The 17,646-nt window shown below is 37.2% G+C and overlaps 1 protein-coding gene across 6 annotated transcripts in view; it reads left to right on the forward strand.

The window, feature by feature from the left end:
• Positions 1–17,646, forward strand: part of PDS5B (PDS5 cohesin associated factor B) — a 118,688-nt gene that overhangs the window by 82,414 nt on the left and 18,628 nt on the right. For all 6 annotated transcript variants that reach the window (XM_051619396.1, XM_051619379.1, XM_051619404.1 and 3 more), the window contains exons 24-29: positions 6,442–6,565; positions 10,452–10,656; positions 15,363–15,477; positions 15,837–15,969; positions 16,732–16,851; positions 17,141–17,203. In XM_051619396.1, the coding sequence (XP_051475356.1) occupies positions 6,442–6,565; positions 10,452–10,656; positions 15,363–15,477; positions 15,837–15,969; positions 16,732–16,851; positions 17,141–17,203 (760 nt within the window). The remainder of the gene's footprint in view (positions 1–6,441; positions 6,566–10,451; positions 10,657–15,362; positions 15,478–15,836; positions 15,970–16,731; positions 16,852–17,140; positions 17,204–17,646) is intronic.

The following is a 17,646-nucleotide window of genomic DNA, read 5'->3' on the forward strand; positions in this document are numbered from 1 at the left end:
CAGTAATAAATGGTATAATTTCCTCTTTCCCATTGAAAATTGGTTTTAATTATTTATGCAGCTTGCTTTTCCCAGTGTAGCAATTGTGTATGCCAAAGGCTTAAAAGTGGGCTTTCTAATAAAAAATAGTAGTAGTAAACAAGATGAGAACAGCTAGTACATAAGGCACTTCTGCTTGAAGGCAGACTTGAATCCCTTGAGGCCTCTAAAGTGAAAGTGGGAGGGAAATGTGTAAAGAGGATTAAGTCTCAGTAAATAATTTACCTTTTAGGAGATTGTTAGACAACTTATTTTTTTTTCTGGGGATCCTAATCCTCTGTGTTAGGATAAGTGGTAAGATGTCAGCTGCTGTCATTGCCAAATACTGAAGACTTAGGTCTACAAAATCTGTTACAAGCATGGGTGGATTATGCTAGTAAGAGTAAAAAGTTTTAATTTTGGGCTAGAGTTTAACATTCTATAGTGATAATGCAAACAGAACCCATGTCACGTGTGCGAAATTGCAAACCTGAGAATTATCTAGTATATCATCTTTGTAGCAACTGTGTAGTTGTCGTGGTTTTGGGCCCAGCATGACAACAAAGGAGCAGCCATGTAAGGAGCAGCCCCGTGGCCACTCACTCAGCTCCCTCCTCCCCCCCAACACACACACGCACTCTGGGTTGAGGAGGACAAAGCTCATGGGTTGAGACAAAGGACAAGGAGGGTCCTTCACCGATTAAGGTCCCAGGCAAAACAGACTCAGGGAAAAAATAATAGTAGTAATTTAATTTCACACTAAACAAACACACACAGGACACAGACAACACAAAGAGCAGGGCTTGCATATGTTACCCCACCCCTGCCTTCTTCCCAGGCCCAAATCACTTTGTTCCCAGTTTCTCCCTCCTTCCCCTCAGCGGCACAGGGGGACAGGGGATGGGGTTTAGAGTCAGTTCACAGGTTTGTGGTTCCTGCTGCTCCTTCCTCCTCAGGAAGAAGGATTCCTTACAGTCCTTCCCTGCTTCCCCACGGGTCCCTCCCATGAGACACAGTCCTCCACAAACCTCTCCTTCATGAGTCCTTCCCACGAGGTCCGGAGCTGCTCCAGCCTGGGCTTCCCACAGAGTCACGGGCTTCTTCAGGAACAGAGTCCACAGGCAGCAAATCCTCTGGCCCCAGAATCCAAGTCCACTGGCCAAGTTCACCCCTCCTGGTGCCTTCAGGGAATGTTCCACCATGTTCCTCCATGACTGCAGGGGGACAGCTGCCATCTCGCCATGGCTTGCAGGGAAACTTCTGCTTGAGCACCTTCTTCCCCTTCTTCCTCACCAACCACTATCACCATTCCCCTTCACCACCACCGCTCTCCTCCTCCAGCACAACTCTTCTCACCCCAAGTTGCCTCTCTGCTCAGGTGTTATCTCAGTTCTTTCATATGTTAATCACTGAGGGGCATCTGTTGTCCCTCTAATGGCTCCTTGGCTGGGTTTTGGGGCAGGGGGAGCTTCTCAGCTTTTTACCAGAGCCACTGTTACGGCCCTTCCCTGCTACCAAAAAACCCACCAAACCAGAAGAGTAATACTTTGAAAAAGGTACCTTAAAGTACCTTGAAAATAGTTGTTTCACTGTTCTAAATTCTGTGTTATAACCGTTCATAGCAGATACTAGGGAGTTTAGTGGCAGTAATTTAACTTTTCAGCGTAATTGCTTTGCCGGTAGCGAATAGGTCAGTTCTGTAGGTCCTGTGTGTTTTCATGCAGGTAGTGATGATCCCTTATTGGGCATGTTTTAGAAATTTAATTTTCCCACTCTTTTTGTACTCAAAATAGAAGCAATAATAACGATAATAGAAACTATAGAATAATGTGCTCAGTTCTCCATTATTAAAGATAATTTTAAGGGAGGGAGAAAGCTGCAAGTATGAAATTGCTCTGTGTTAAAGGCAACTCCAGCCCCAGAGCTTGGAACTCTGCCTGGGGATGATGAGCCAACTGAAAGCTTACAGGTTAGGATGAAAGAGCAGTCGGGTATAGGTGTCTGGTGCAGCCCCCCTGACCAGGAAAAGGAAGTGGATGAAGCCTTCTTTGAACAACTTCATGTTCATAGGCTTTGGTCCTAATGGGTAATCTCAATGTCTCCAATACTTGCTGGGGAAGCAACACAGCAGTGCATACAAAAATCCATGTGCTTGCTGGAGAGCATCAATGACAATGTCCTCACACATGATAAAGCAGCCAATGAGGAGAGGTTCTCTGCTATACTCACTGAGATTGAAGGTAGTCTTGCCTGTGATGACCATAAGATGGTGGAGTTCAGAATCCTGAAGGCAGCAAGGAGAGCAGAAATGAAGACTGGCCTTTGGAGACCACCATAAGGCCATGAAGATGCTTAAGGGATTGCAGCATCTGATGGATGAGGAAATGCTGAGAGAGCTGGGACTGCTCAGGGAAGAAAAGGCTCAGTGGGGATTTCATCACTGTGTTATAAATAACAGAATGGAGGGTGTGAAGAATGTAGAGTCAGGCTGTTCTTAAGTGCTGTGCAGTGACAGTACCAGAGGCAATGGGCACAAACTGGAACACAGGAGACTCTATCTGAGCACCAGGAAACACTTTTTCGCTGTGAGGGTGACTGAGCACTGGCACAGGTTGTCCAGAAATGTGGTGCAGTTTCCATCCTTGGAAAAAAAAACACTTGGATGATGTCCTGGATCACCTGCTCTAGGTCAACCTGCTTGAGCAGAAGGTTGGGCTAGATGACCTCCAGATGTCCTTTCCAACTGTATTTATTTATTCTGTGATTCCCAATAGTGCATTTTGGGAAAGCTCTAACCTGCAAGGGCAGGTCTCCTTTTCTCTGGTTGAATGAGCTAAAGCATCTATGGTAACAAATGCTCTCAAAACCTGAAGCTGAGGAGAGGATGTTTCAGGCATGTTAATTCTGTATGGAACTTAAGGACACTGCCTGACCTTTTCACCCTTTGAGAAAGTAACAAGGATATCTTTTTTATGGCAGTGCTTACTGGGTGCCTACAGTGGAAATCTGGCAGTGCTCCTTCCAGCAGAACAGAACATAGTCTTTTAAGCTGTATTTGATCTGATGTCCTTCTGTGTAGAGTCAATTTTTGTGTTTGTGGCTTGTATTTGCCTTCCAAATAATGTATAATTTGCTAAAGATAATTGAATTAATTGAAGGTGGCAAGTTTCAGGAGACACTTGGCTTCATGTAGGCTGTTAGTCATGTTGCAATCATCTTGATGTTATTATCCTCATCAGCCATAAACATGACACTGTCCCCAGGCCTTTTTTAATCTACCCAACTGTACTTTTCAGTGACAGTTGAAGGGAATGAGGGAATGGGATTTTTAAAAAATTTTAAAGCAGGGTTCAGCTTAGGGTGACAGGTGAAGGCAAAGTCCCACTTGGAAAAAAAGATAAAGAAATCTCTATTCTGGTTCATCTTTGTCACTTGGAAGTAGCTGGATTGATGATGTTGTTGAATTGCTCTTAAGACAACCACTGAGGGGTGACCTCATTCATGTTTACAAATATGTAAAGGGTGAGTGTCAGGACGATGGAGCCAAGCTTTTTTCAGTGATGACCAGTGACAGGACAAGGGGCAGTGGATGCAAACTGGAGTATAGGAGGTTCCATGTGAATATCAGGAAGAACTTATTTACTGTGAGAGTCACAGAGCAGTGGAACAGGCTGCCCAGAGAGGTTGTGGAGTTTCCTTCTCTGGAGACATTCAAAACCTGCCTGGACGCGTTCCTGTGTGATGTGCTCTAGGTGACCCTGCTCTGGCAGGGGGGTTGGACTAGATGATCATTCGAGGTCCCCTCCAACCCCTAGGATTCTGTGATTCTGTGATTGCTTTGAGATGTAAGTGTATGTAGGTTAAGTTCACCAGTGTCAGATTGTTTTAATATTGAATTTTGTCAATTAACAATATCTCGGTGGTCCTTTCCAGGTCTAGCACACTAGTTGTTGCTGAAAGTATTGTTATTAGGTATGAACCTGAGTTGAGACTTTTCTGAAATACAATCTGCATTTCCCTTAAACTGAAGCTTACCAAGAGGAAAAATTACTTAAACTTTGGAGTTTAGAACTTCATAGTTCTGTCCTACAGAATGTTTGCTACACCATCAGATACACAACTTTTTCAGACGTTGTAGGCAAAAGACACTTATTATTCCATGGAACATGGAAAGTGCTTAGAAAATTAAACACTGTCATGTATCCTGTGGAGTGGAAATAAAAATAACTGCTAGTTTGTAAAGTGAGAGAAAATGATTATATGAAAGATTATACATAAGATTATACACAAGATATGTTTTGAAGGTGCTTTTATTTGGATTATCTTTGTGTAGCCTACCACCTTGATTAGGACTGTGTTTTGCACTTGATAATATCTTTCTATGTGATTGCACTTTTGTTCTCATTTAAAACATCTGGTCTTCAGCAATAGTAATAGCACACCAGAAAATAGATACACAGGTCCCTCTTGTATCTCTTAGAGAGCTTCTCTTGGGACAAGGGCATCCTTGGTGTACTGATTTTCAAAATTATAAGAAGTAATTGAAAATTGCAGTTATATCATGCAGAAGCTGCTTTTTTTTTTTTCTTTTTTTTTTCTCCCCAGTCCTAATAATTGTGTGCTTTGGGATAATGCAAATCAGAAAGCTTTTGTCTATAACAATATGATGAAAAATAAATCCTCAGGAGTTTCTTTTAAGATAATGCTTCTGGGGAATAAGACAGATCTGATTTTCATCTCCAGCTGTAAGAATTATACTAATAACTGACACTGTCATCCTCTTCCTTCACAAACACATGTACATGCTGTGAGAGTATTTCTGTGATAGATACTCTGTAAAGATTTGGCCAAATGCTATGTGAAATATCTTGGATTCAATTTTTACAATTAAATGTTATCACTACCAAAGCTGAGGGAGATTGAAAGTTCTTAATTTTATTCTTTCCTTTGGCTCAATCACTCTTTACTTGTAAGTCATTATTTCTCAGTTGTCACTGAACTGCAAAAATTGAATGTTTATTGCGTTCACTTATTACAGTAGATGCAATGTAAAGTGAAATTTAGCATTTAATAACTAGATGTTATCGTATTAATCTTCATGCCTTGTTTGAAAGTTAGAGCAACTTTTGTCCTGTCATTTGGTTGCTTGTGATCTATTTGGGTTTTGAATGTGGTTTTCTTCCATAAAATACTGAGGTATGTATAAAGTCTGATTAGTGTAAGGCTTAAGCTCTTTTATAGATACTTACATCATACAGTCTGTTTAATAATGACTTTTCATCTCATTCTTTAAATATTTTTTACAGTTTTCATTTTTTTGGATTTGAAACTACAGTGCTTGCCCTTCCTAAGGATAAAGGGCAAATGATTAAGAGGTTAAACAGTATTTTTCCCACTTAAATTAATAATTATTTCTATATAAGAATATTACTTGATTCCTGCTCTAATTTAATATAGGAAAAAACTGTACTTACTACTTCTGAATAGAATTAATTAGTATTGTAAGTGAGAGATCCATAAAACGTAGTTATTCTTTTATGTTTGATCTGAAAGGCAAAAGTAATATACTTTACTGAAGTAATTTATTGAAAATATACTGAAATTAATTTTCTAAGAGCAGGGAAAGCTCAACTGAGTTTATTAATGCACACATTAAATGGTTATTGGTTCGCATCATGTGAAGACGTTTTTGATATTCTGATAACCTTTGTAAATACTGCTGTAGGTTACAGAAAAAAATTCATCTTTTATGAAAGTTGCAAATGTTTGGAGTGTTCTGCTGGGTGGGAATTCAGTTTGGGTGTGCAAATCAAGTAAAACTTTCAGCATGTTGAAAATTGCTTTTCTTGCCAAATCCTTTTTGCTGTTGTCTTTAAAAATACAATTAATTAAGTCACCTATCAATATCTAATAAATGTTAATTTATGTTGACTAGCAGCATGGATTTTGAACTCTCATTGCTGGAGAAAGTTTGACAACTTTGGGGACTAGATATTTGCTGCTCCTTTGGCAGCAACCCCTTGCTGAAGGAAAAACATGCATGTTGAACAAAAGTATCTTTCAGGCTAAGTAAATTCTCTGAGGGGCGTTTTTGCAATGTGCTCCTCCATTGCACAGCTAAAACTGTTGCACACCCAATGGAACTTTTAAAAATGTCAAGGAATATTTTCATTGCTAAGCTGGGGCAAGGTAATAGGTGTGTGGTAATAGGATGTAAAATGTGGTGCCAATTAAACTACTTTAGATTTGAAGTTATTTCTGTGGTTGATTTGGGGAGGTGGGAACAGCAAGGTCCATGGAACCTTTTTCTTCTTTTTAAAGTACTTGTTTTTTAGCAATGCAGACTTGTAGGGATTTAATTAAGTCAAAGAATTACATATTTTATACTAATTAATCTTCATAATCCATGTGCTTGTTTTTCAGTAAACCTGATATGTCTCGGTTGAGGCTGGCTGCAGGGAATGCTATTGTGAAGTTGGCACAAGAACCTTGTTACCATGAAATCATCACCTTAGAACAGTACCAGCTGTGTGCACTAGCCATAAATGTAAGGAAATTAGGTGGGACTTGTGGGTTATCGGCAAATATATGAGTATATATATGGTTTGTTCTGTGTGTTCTGTATACTTCTGCTAATCTGACTTTATGTAAAATCTTCAGCCTTGGCCTGAATTCCTCTGCCCCCTGCATAATCCTGAAAGCTGATTTTAGATGAGAATTAGATCTGTAGTACTGGGCTGCCCAGCAGTGGAATGTCAACTTACAGTAGTGAAATGTTAGAATATTTTTAAACTAAGGAGTTCAGAATTGATTTAAAGTAACACTCTAGCTGCATTATGATATTATTAGAAGTTGAAATGAGGTTTATATAGAGTATTTTGGCCTGTGGCGATAACAGTGACTTTGCTTTCTTGATTGTAGAATATATTCAGAATGCAGAGGCCTGCAAAGATAGTTGGCATCCTTTAAATATTAGAAGAGATAGAGCGAGATTGCTCATAGATGTTGGACATTTCAGCCTTAATTTCTGCCTGTGGTCATGGAGGTCTTGTGGTGGCATTACTTGCATAACAGCTGGTATTCTCCTGACTTTATAGAAGTTAACAAATCCTTTGGAAGGATTCCTTTCCAGAAGACATCTTCAATAATAACAGTATTCCATTCTAGACCTTAATTGCTGTTACTGGCTAAACCTTTAAAAGCTGCAACTCCCTTTAAATGTCAGAAGATTTGAAATTGGCATTTAGTATTAGAAAATAAGAAGTATAGCACCCATGTGGATATTGTTTATTTTCATACTATGTATCTTTTTAAGTTTTTACGTTTTTTGGAGTTGGGTACAGTTAGGCTAGAAAACTCATTCATATACCAGAATAAGACTGTGTTGTCTTGTGTTAGGCTTGTGTACTGTTTTAACAATGGTTACGTGGATTTTAAGCTTCTCTGTTCCTATGGCAAGGAGCCGTTACTCAGTTCCCAAATGCTATTAAAACAAGATAAATTGAACAAAACTTAAAATTACTTGAACCAGTGAAATCTAACAAAAGAGCAGCAGAAATTCAGTGGTAAAAACTGAAGGTCTTTACACCTAAAGTGAGAACTGATACTCTTTGGTCTTTCTATTCCAAAATCTAATAGAAATGTTAGCCCTGTGCTCAAATGAGTTCTAAAGATTTTTACAACTCGGAAGAAAATCAGTAGAGAGGAAAATATCTACTTACTGTAATGACAAATAAGATCTATTTCTGTTCAGAAAAGATACTCTAGCTGAAAAATGTCATGCCAGACTTGGCTTGCCAATAGAGTGTGCATGTTCTGTTTTCGTCTGATCCCTGTGACCAAAATCTGTTCATTTCTTCAGTCATTTCCCTCCTGTGGCAATTTTTTGTTTATTGCAAATATTAACTTTGCAGTTCTCCTCTATGATAATTTGCCTTCATTGTTTTGACACTTTTCAGTATGTCAGATGCAAGCTCCTTGCCCTCCGTTTCATCTCTGACAGTCACTTTTTTGCTTATTTTTCATTTAGAATGTGTAATACTGGAATCAATTTATTGATGGTAGAAACTGTTTATTCTAAAATCTTATTCATTCTTAACACTATCAAGTCAAACCACAAATCAGGACATTGAAATGGCATTAAGGCTAGCTCTAATATTACAAAACTTAATTTACAGCAAACTTTCTTCAAGTAGACAGATCAGAAAGCAGATTTTAAAAAAGGAAAACCTTAATTCTTAGGGTCTGCAGTGGTTGCACGAGTTCTGCTATGGTCCTGGGTTTTTTTGGTTTTGAGACAGATACTGCTATTTTGCAATGTGCAATGATTAGAGCACAGAATACATAATAAATTGCTATTGCTAATTGCTATGTTAAGGTTGCAGTGGTAAACAGAGACTTTTTGATGATTAAATGCATGTAGTTTTAGTAATTTTAAATTGCTATGTATGTGTTTTAGGAAACCTGTAAGCTCACCAGCATTTAAGTTGTTTGATCTGCAGAGCAAATTTTGATGTCAGCAGAGCTTCATGTTGAAATTGAGTAGAACGTAATTTGGTATGGTGTTAAGTACTGTAGTGTTTAACAGGCTTTAGGACCAGATTTAAAATATAATAAGCTTTGCTGTTGAAAATGCAACTGTAATTGTATTTAGAATAAAACTTTTATATTGCTTAAGTTTATTTGCAAAAAAAAAAATATCCCAAAGCTTTTTCACTTTTGTCCGACTCTGAGAGTGTTTTAATTGTTTAAGCAAGTCTTTGTCCATTTTGAAGAATGAGAGTTCTGTCTTTGTTGCTTTGCAAATATTTTTCTTTAAATACTTTTAAATTGTGACCTTTTGATGAGTAGACATGCAATTTGGAGAAGCAGATATGTAAAATTAGGCTAATGTGTGGATTTTATTTGTATGCCATAAAAAGTGTGGATTGATTGGTTGATTTTGGTCCCTTTTCTTCTTAATCTGCTAATGTAACTGAGCGGAATTTAAGGTTAAAAGATAAAAAAAATAGAAATAATTCCCATTTGTGCCACACAATACCATCACTAACAATGAACTATTACCTTCCTTTGTCCTCTGAGTCAAGGAGGAAGTGCTTCTTTGTCAGTATACCAGCTAGGCACAAGTCTCTTCTAAGCTTTCCAGAAAGACTTAGGTGATGTCACTGAGCAGGAAAAGAGAATGGTATCTTAGCTGTTTGCTGGGGGGTGGATTTGTAAAAAAGAGACAATAGATATTAAGTCGTTTGCGTTTGTGGTCTTGGGGTTGCTTCAGCTCTGGCCACAACAGGCATTACAGGGTTTCAGTCCAGAGGGGAAGACTATGGCTTGAAGCAGAGAAGGAAAAATGGGACTTGATTAATTTCTTCTGGATTTAATTTTTGGGTGAGGGAAGAGGGAGTCTCTTTTAAATCTAAAACATGATTCTTTTGGTGCCATTTTTGAGTTTAGCAGAGTCAAGCTTACCAGTGTCTCTGCACTTCATGTTGGCTGGAAACCTCTTCAATTCTTACTGGTTTCAAAACTCTTATTTGACTAAAATAGCTGTTCGCTCTTGTTAATGTTTTTTCTTTGTGCTTACAGATAACAAATCTTTCTTCATGACCTTTTTTGGCAGGTTAAAAATACCAAACTGTTTTGGTGGCCTTGTTTACCTTATGCTTTTCTGTACATATTCTTGTACCTGTTTTCTACACCTGCTTCTGGTAACCTTCCTTGGCCTGTGTTACTAAATGTTTTGTGATATACTGAATGGTGTCTTGAAGTATGTATGTTATTTTCGTAAAGAGGATTTTAGAGTTGTATTTTTTCTGGAAAGATGTTGTTTAATAAATTGTAGAAATACATTTGCCACCTGCATATTACTTGACTTAGTGTTCTTTGGCAACTACTAGATATGTGTTAGTCTCTTCTGGAGTCCGTCACAGTTCATAGGCTTCCCCAGTGTAATGGAAATGCTTGGTACTATCTTAAGTGTTTCACCTTATCTGCTGAATTATGTTGAGCTTCTAATATTGATGGCTTGATAAAAAATTGTGAAATCATGTAGTATGATCAACACAGTGGTTACTGGTGGCTAAACACAGTTTCAGTGCAGATCTTTGGCTCCACAAAGCAAGTAATCCAGATGTAAACAATTTCATAAACTCCATGCCTCCTATGCTGTATTAGGCCTTAGGTCCCAAGTGTGATACCTTCCTGTACAGATTCTGAACTTTGTCTTATCCTGATCTTAAGGGAAGCTTCAACTGATTAATTCAATTTAATTGCTCTGAATTGGCTTTTTAAAACATTCTTACAATTCCTGTGTTTTTGTGTCTGTAAGGCCTGAAATTGATTTTGGTATGTATACCCAGGCTTCTGTGTTTGATTTCACAGTCTGTATTACTTTTAGAAAAGTTTGTTACCTTTTTTCTTTTTGCTTTTTTTAATAGGATGAATGTTACCAAGTGAGACAAATATTTGCGCAGAAACTTCACAAAGGCCTTTCTAGACTACGGCTGCCACTAGAATATATGGCTATTTGTGCACTGTGTGCAAAAGATCCAGTGAAAGAGAGAAGAGCTCATGCTAGGCAGTGCCTTGTGAAGAACATAAATGTCAGAAGGGAATATCTGAAGCAACATGCAGCAGTTAGTGGTAAGAGAATAGAAGTTGCTTTTTGCTATGAGTGCTGTAGTTCAAATGTGCATGTGAGTAGGGTGTGAAAATGTTGGTGTTTTTCTGTCTTTATACATAGAATGGATGTAAATTTCACTTACAGGTATCTAATGAAAACTGAAAAGAAAGTCCAGACGTTGTTTTGATTCTTTTAACAGGCATTTCTTACATCTTTCAATTTTGTTAAGACTGAAAACCTCACTTCCAATATACTTGGGCATAAGCGTTTGAGCAAAGCTTATGCCCAAGTATACTTGGAAGCGAGGTAGTTTTTCAAGGTAGTTACTTATATTGTTTGAACTTAATGGTTAATTATGTTGTAAGTGAAGTGACTGATTAATTTTAATTCAGTAATTAATAATATGCAAACTTAATGGCATAAATGCTGTACTAAATTGACTTTCTTTGCACTGTTGTACTGAGTAGCTTCTTACCTTATCTTATACTGGCCAAGGGGTATATTTGGAGGCACTTTAGGATGAGTTTATATAATTTTCTTTCCAGTGCCAACAGTCTGATTGTGGGGATGCTTAGTAAGTTATTATGGACTAGTATTAGCTATTTTATAGAATCAGTCATTTTCCCTTTTGACTTATTCAAAGCTACTCACGTACAGTATGACAATACTGGTATATGGTCAAAAGTAGATCTATGGAGATCTTGAAGAAGAGTGTTAGAAAGTTTTATTTCTTTGAAAGCTTACTGGTGGTTTGGCCTTTGTGAAATGAAAGGGATTTTTTCATCTTGTCTTAGGGTAGACCAGACCTGTTTTGTGAATTTGATCTCACAGATGCTGTCAGATAACTGGTTTCCTTCTGCATATATGAATCACAGCCATTATATTAGCCATGTCAGTCTGTGTGTGCCATAGTCCCATTAGACTTCAATCAGAGTAAGTCTGCAGAGAAATCTTTTTGTCTGTTGTTATTTAGAATTTAGAAAGAGCAGTGCTTCTCTGCTTCCTCAATAATGTGTAAAAAAGAAAAATCCCTTGAGCAAACACCTTCAAGTCATCCTAAGTCTGTTCCTCTTGAAAGCTGAAAACTCTTTTTAGTTATGTAGACAGAAAGTATAAGAATTCTCATATGATTAAAATTAATTGCTGGTTTCCTAACCTGTACTAAGATAGATGCTGCCAAGTTACTATCAAAAATGTGTAGAAAAAAATGAAGAGGAGCCGAGATGTGTGTGATTCTTTTATCCAGTAGGACCTCAAAGTGTACCTGGCTATTTTTTTTTTTTTCTTGCTGAAAGACTTGAGTGATGCCATTGATTTACTAGGTATTAAATAAAGTTCATAGAATTTTTTTATTGCTACAACGTTAACTTTGTGATGTTCAGATTTACCAGTCTGAGCTTTTAAAAAATTAAATGTCTTAAGCTGTTTTCCTCTTAAATAAAACATTATTGCAGTAATGCAGCCAAAGCTCAGTTCTGGTAAGATCATACTAGTTGAAAGTGTATGTATCTCCCTTTGTCATTCCCCTTACTGGCCACGCAATAACCCAGGGTAGTAAAGATGGTAGTACCTCCTTTGAAAAGCTTCCACAAAAAATCTAGAGCTGAGAATCTACGTGTTTGATTAATGCAGCTATTTTTCTGAATCTATAAACATGATTTTGTGATATGCTTGCTTCTTGAAAACTTAGTACAGGTGAGGAGCATTTCTTTCAGATATTTTGGGGGACTTTAGCATTTGTTGGAAAGGTGGTAAATTTCTCTATACCTTTCCTAAGGAAAACTTCCTGAGGACTGGTTCCAGACGGCTTCTTTCCTCTAGGCTGACCTTTTACAGGCTGGCAGGAATTACTCTCAGGCATCTTGAATTCTTAATGCAATTCAGAGTGGAAGTCACTCAAGAAGAGACTTACCTCGATTGTGTATCTGTTAACTGGTTTCATCTGGGTAGAGTCTTGTGTCTTGCATAGGAATCTGGTTTCCAAGGCTGAGCTTTTACTTGCCAGTCAGTAAGTGGAAACATTACAAGAGTAAAGTTGTTGTTTTTTTTTTTTAACAAGTTTCTTTTCTGAATGTTCATAAAGGCTTTTCATTAGGGTTTTGGGGATGTTCTAGTTTCAAGTACTGGTAGTTCACATACATAAAGCCACCATGTGTTTGGATTGTGTCTTCATTAATGATGAAGAAAGAATGTGTAAATACTATTTTTTTCATGATAGGAGTTAAATACAAGATGTGTCAATATTTATCTTTTTCTTGTTTTGTTTGGATCTGGTTCACTTTGTTTTCCAGACCTAGATGGAGTTATTACTATAGTTACATTAGACATTGTACAAGGCAGGAATTTAATGAAACACTGAGTTCAGGAGCTTCTGATGAGCACTCTGTTGAAGTTGCTCATTAATACAAATAATAGTGGATTGGTTTGCCTGGGACATGTCTAAGGCAAGCTAATTTTGCTAGTGTTCTGAAATCATAATTATATTCTCTTTCTTCCCTGCCACATCTTTAATTTTTTTATTTACCAATGCAAACAGCTGCTGGCTAAAAATCAGGAAAATGTGTGAAGAAGTGAGGGGTGTTTTTAAAGTTAATAGCAAAATGGCAATTGAAACATGTTAAAAACTGCTTTGCAAAGTACACAGGATTTCAATTGCATAAATCTAGCATGAATTAGAAAGAAATAGGCTGATTTTATTGTTTTCTTCAAACCATATGATGGCTTACAGTCTATGTAGTAGGGATATTATTGTTGATAATTAACTGCATCAACTGAAATGGCTGTCTAAAAGTGTATCCTTGGAACATGACAGCAATTTCTTTGCTATTATTAATTAACCCAAATATTTTGTAGGTGTGCATTATCCCTATTTATGCTGAAAGTTTAAAAATGGGATAGATTGAGAAAGACTTGACTTATTAATGGTAATTAATTAGTTAATCTTAAGAAATCTACAATAATCATGTGTTTTATTTGATATGCACAACATTTTTCAAGTACCTGTCATGTGAATATATATTTCAGAGATAAAAATGTGAGTGTCCTAATAAATTTAAAAGTAGTTTTCAAATATTATATTACATATAATGATACGAAGTTTGGAATTCATACTCATAATCTCACAGGCTTTTTGAGCCAAGCTTTTTTCAGTGATGACCAGTAACAGGACAAGGGGCAGTGGATGCAAACTGGAGTATAGGAGGTTCCATGTGAATATCAGGAAGAACTTCTTTACTGTGAGAGTCACAGAGCACTGGAACAGGTTGCCCAGAGAGGTTGTGGAGTCTCCTTCTCGGGAGACATTCAAAACCTGCCTGGACGCGTTCCTGTGTGATGTGCTCTAGGTGACCCTGCTCTGGCAGGGGGGTTGGACTGGATGATCTTTCGAGGTCCCTTCCAGCCCCTAAGATTCTGTGATTCTGTGACATGGGATAGTTAAAAGCTTACCAAAAGATTTTCCAGACTTGGCCATGTCTGTCTTTTTTTCAAAAGCAGAGCCAGGCATTTTCCTCCTTCCTTCACAGGCACATTCAAGTGTTTATCCACAGGCATGTTAATGCTAGGACTTTGCATTTGCCACAAGCACTAATATCAGATGCTTGTACCATAGTAATATACCTAGAATAGTAGCCTAGAATACTATGCCTTCCTTGCTTATTGTCCTTCCTGTTGCACAGGGTACAATAATAGGATAATAACTTAGGTGTGCTGTGCATCTTCCAGTTCTTTTCAGTCATTAGGCTAAAGAAAGCAGTGTGGGTGTTTTCTGCCAAATGCTTTTTGACTTTTGGTGTACAACTTGGATTTTTGTTGTCCTTGCACTATGGGATATGGCCTTTTTGATTCTGATTTTCGTCATCAGACTTTGAGGTGCTAAATTCATTCTGCATAGTGTTGGCTTACCTCAGGAATTTGTTTCCTTATGGAATGTGTATTTTGTGATCATAACTCTGAGAGGGCCTTTGGCACCAATCCTTGCTTTTTGAATCCCCAAGGAAAACAGGCCACCTGACTGTTGCAATGTAGGACAGACTTTCTCCTGCAGTTCTTGCTTAGGACTACTTAAAAGTCTCAAAGGATGCTAGAAAAAAGTTTTGAATGCTTTTAAAGTCATGGTTCAGTTGTGCTGCTCTGTTCAAGTGGGATTGAGCCTCCCAAACTCAGTTTGCCACTGCTTTGTTAGAGCTTTCATGTTACCTCTTATCCCATCTTTAAACAGATATTTAGGCTGTGGATTTGGAGAATGTGGCGATTTGACTGCAAAACTCCTGCAAAGAGTGTTTCTTTCTGTCCTGCTGACAGCAAGGCTGTATGCTGCAGTGTCCAAAGAAGGAATATTAGTTTATCCCTTCAGTTGTGTTGGTCTCACATCTTGCAGTTAACATGGATTTTATGATGTATCCTCACTTATTTTTCAAAGTCTTTTAGAATGCAGGCTTTGAACTGAGGAGAGAATTGGGAATAGGGGGTGACTGGAGCTGTATTCTCAAGGTAGCTGGAAAGTGTGCAGCCCTGAGTGAGAGATGCTTAAGATTTTAATTTTTGTATGCATGAAACATCTGCACATCAACCATGACATGCAATATTATAAAGAAATTATAGACCCACGTGTGCCTGTACTTTATCTGAATGTATACTGACCTTAAATTTTGCTCTCTTCTCTGTAGTAGAAAAGCATATTTGTTGACATGTAATCTTTTGATGCATCTTTCTTCTGCTTTTTCAGAGAAACTGTTGTCGCTTCTTCCAGAATATGTTGTTCCTTATACTATCCATCTTCTAGCTCATGACCCAGATTATGTCAAAGTCCAGGACATTGAACAACTCAAGGACATTAAAGAGTAAGACTGCTTTTAATCGTGTTATTTCTACAGTTAAAACACTCTAACTTAGTATTCTAAATGAAATTTTATTTTATTGTGATACCCTGATACACTGTCCAGTTAACATAATGGCAGATATGTATGTAAAATATTGTGAGAAATGGTGTATATGCTTTCTTAGCGCTCTTTGACATTTCACAGAGGAATCTTCACCTTCTGCTTATCCTACATTCCTTTCTTTTTTTAAAATTTCCTGGAGTTAGACTGGTTTAGATGCATATTAGTAGTAAATCCTGGGGTAAACCACTTTCTCAAATGTGCTTTTAAAAATGTCTTTTGCATTTTTATTCATGAGGGCTACCACATTTCTCCCTTAGGTGCCTGTGGTTCATACTTGAAATATTGATGGCTAAAAATGAAAACAACAGTCACGCGTTTATCAGAAAAATGGTAGAAAATATCAAACAGACTAAGGATGCTCAAGGCCCAGATGATCCAAAAATGAATGAGGTAGGTGATACTTTTTGATAGGAAATTGCATTTACTTCTGGAATGTAGTTGCTTTTTGTTTACATGCCCAACTTTAAAATGTCTTTCAGTAAGATTGTATGTGGGAGATTATACTTTATATACCGTAATTATTATATTTATTGTAGTTTAGATAATAGTTCTCCTATGCTTCAATAGATCTTGCACATTTGCAAGGGAGCGATGGTAGTTTGCAGTCCTTTTGTTTCAGCCTCAGATTATTAAACACTTTAAATATATGTCAACCATTATTTTCACTGTTCCACTAAAATGCCTTGTAATATTTCATTTTAGAAGTGCAAGAGGAAGTTTAAAATAGGAAGAACAATGCATGCATTAGATGTCTTCAGTATGTATAATGAATGTATGAAACCCTGATCTTGTTTTTGAGGTTTTACATCACATAACATACAGATTTATCACTTTTCTGCTTTTCCCTCAGAGACGAGATTTTTTTTTTAAGCTTTGCCTTTGAAACCATAGTACACACTAGTCTTAAGTGTAAAAAGATCATGAAAGCTCTTGTCAACTGCTGGGCCTATAAATGTGTTTTTGTCTTTTGTGCCTATATGTTAGTCCCCAGTGATACACTGTTTAAGATGGAGGGTAATGATAAAGGTTTAAGGTTATTACTTTTAAGCTGTGAGTTCTTATAATTCTATGCTCAAAAGGTACTGTCCTTTGTCAAGATTTGCTATGAACTTCTAAAGCATTGTTTGTTTTTTAAAATTTTATTATTTACAGAAACTATACACAGTCTGTGATGTAGCAATGAATATTATTATGTCAAAGAGTACAACATACAGTTTGGAATCCCCTAAGGACCCTGTACTTCCAGCCAGATATTTTACTCAACCTGACAAGGTATACCTTGACATTTAATTTTTCTTGACATAAGTCTGTTTAAATCTTTATTAGTCATAATCCAGGGATTTTTTCAATAGCTTTTGTAACCTCAGACTTCTTCCTATGATGTAGTTGAAAATGTATTTATGCATATGTTTGCATCAATATTTAGATATTTGTACACCCACTGATTCCTCCCCCCAAGATATTGTTCAGGTTTAAAATCTCAAAAGCATAAATGATGTAAAGTAACGTTTCCAAAATGCATATATCTTGTTTATTGATTATTGTTCTCCTTTCTTTACAGAATTTCAGTAACACCAAAAATTATCTTCCTCCGGAAATGAAGTCTTTTTTCACTCCTGGAAAGGTATGTATGGTGGGGGGGTGGGGTTGGGAGTTTTGGTTTTTGGTGCTGTGTTTGCAGTTTTGATGTGGGTTGTTTTGACATTTTGTTGTGTTGTTTTTGTTTTGTTTTGTTTTTTAAGTAAACTAACATGTATTTAATGAAGCACTTGGAGTTTAAGAAAACAGATTGTTTCCACCTAAAGGGTTTATATACCAAAGGGTACGCCGGCTTGTGGTAATAGTAGGCAAAGCCTGTTGTCTTTAAAAAGAGTCTAAAAGAGACCCCCTGTATTATTTGACAAGTTTACAAGATGGTTAACATTTTTTTTCTGCAGAGGACTACAATGTTGCATATGAAGTGTCAACTATAGAAAACTCTAAATTATTTTTTTAAATCACATACATTAATCTTTGGCAAAGCCTAATACCATTTTACAGTATCTTACAAGATAACTGACTGTCTAT

Source organism: Apus apus, chromosome 1 (genome assembly GCF_020740795.1).
Source record: "Apus apus isolate bApuApu2 chromosome 1, bApuApu2.pri.cur, whole genome shotgun sequence".
NCBI lineage: Eukaryota > Metazoa > Chordata > Aves > Apodiformes > Apodidae > Apus > Apus apus.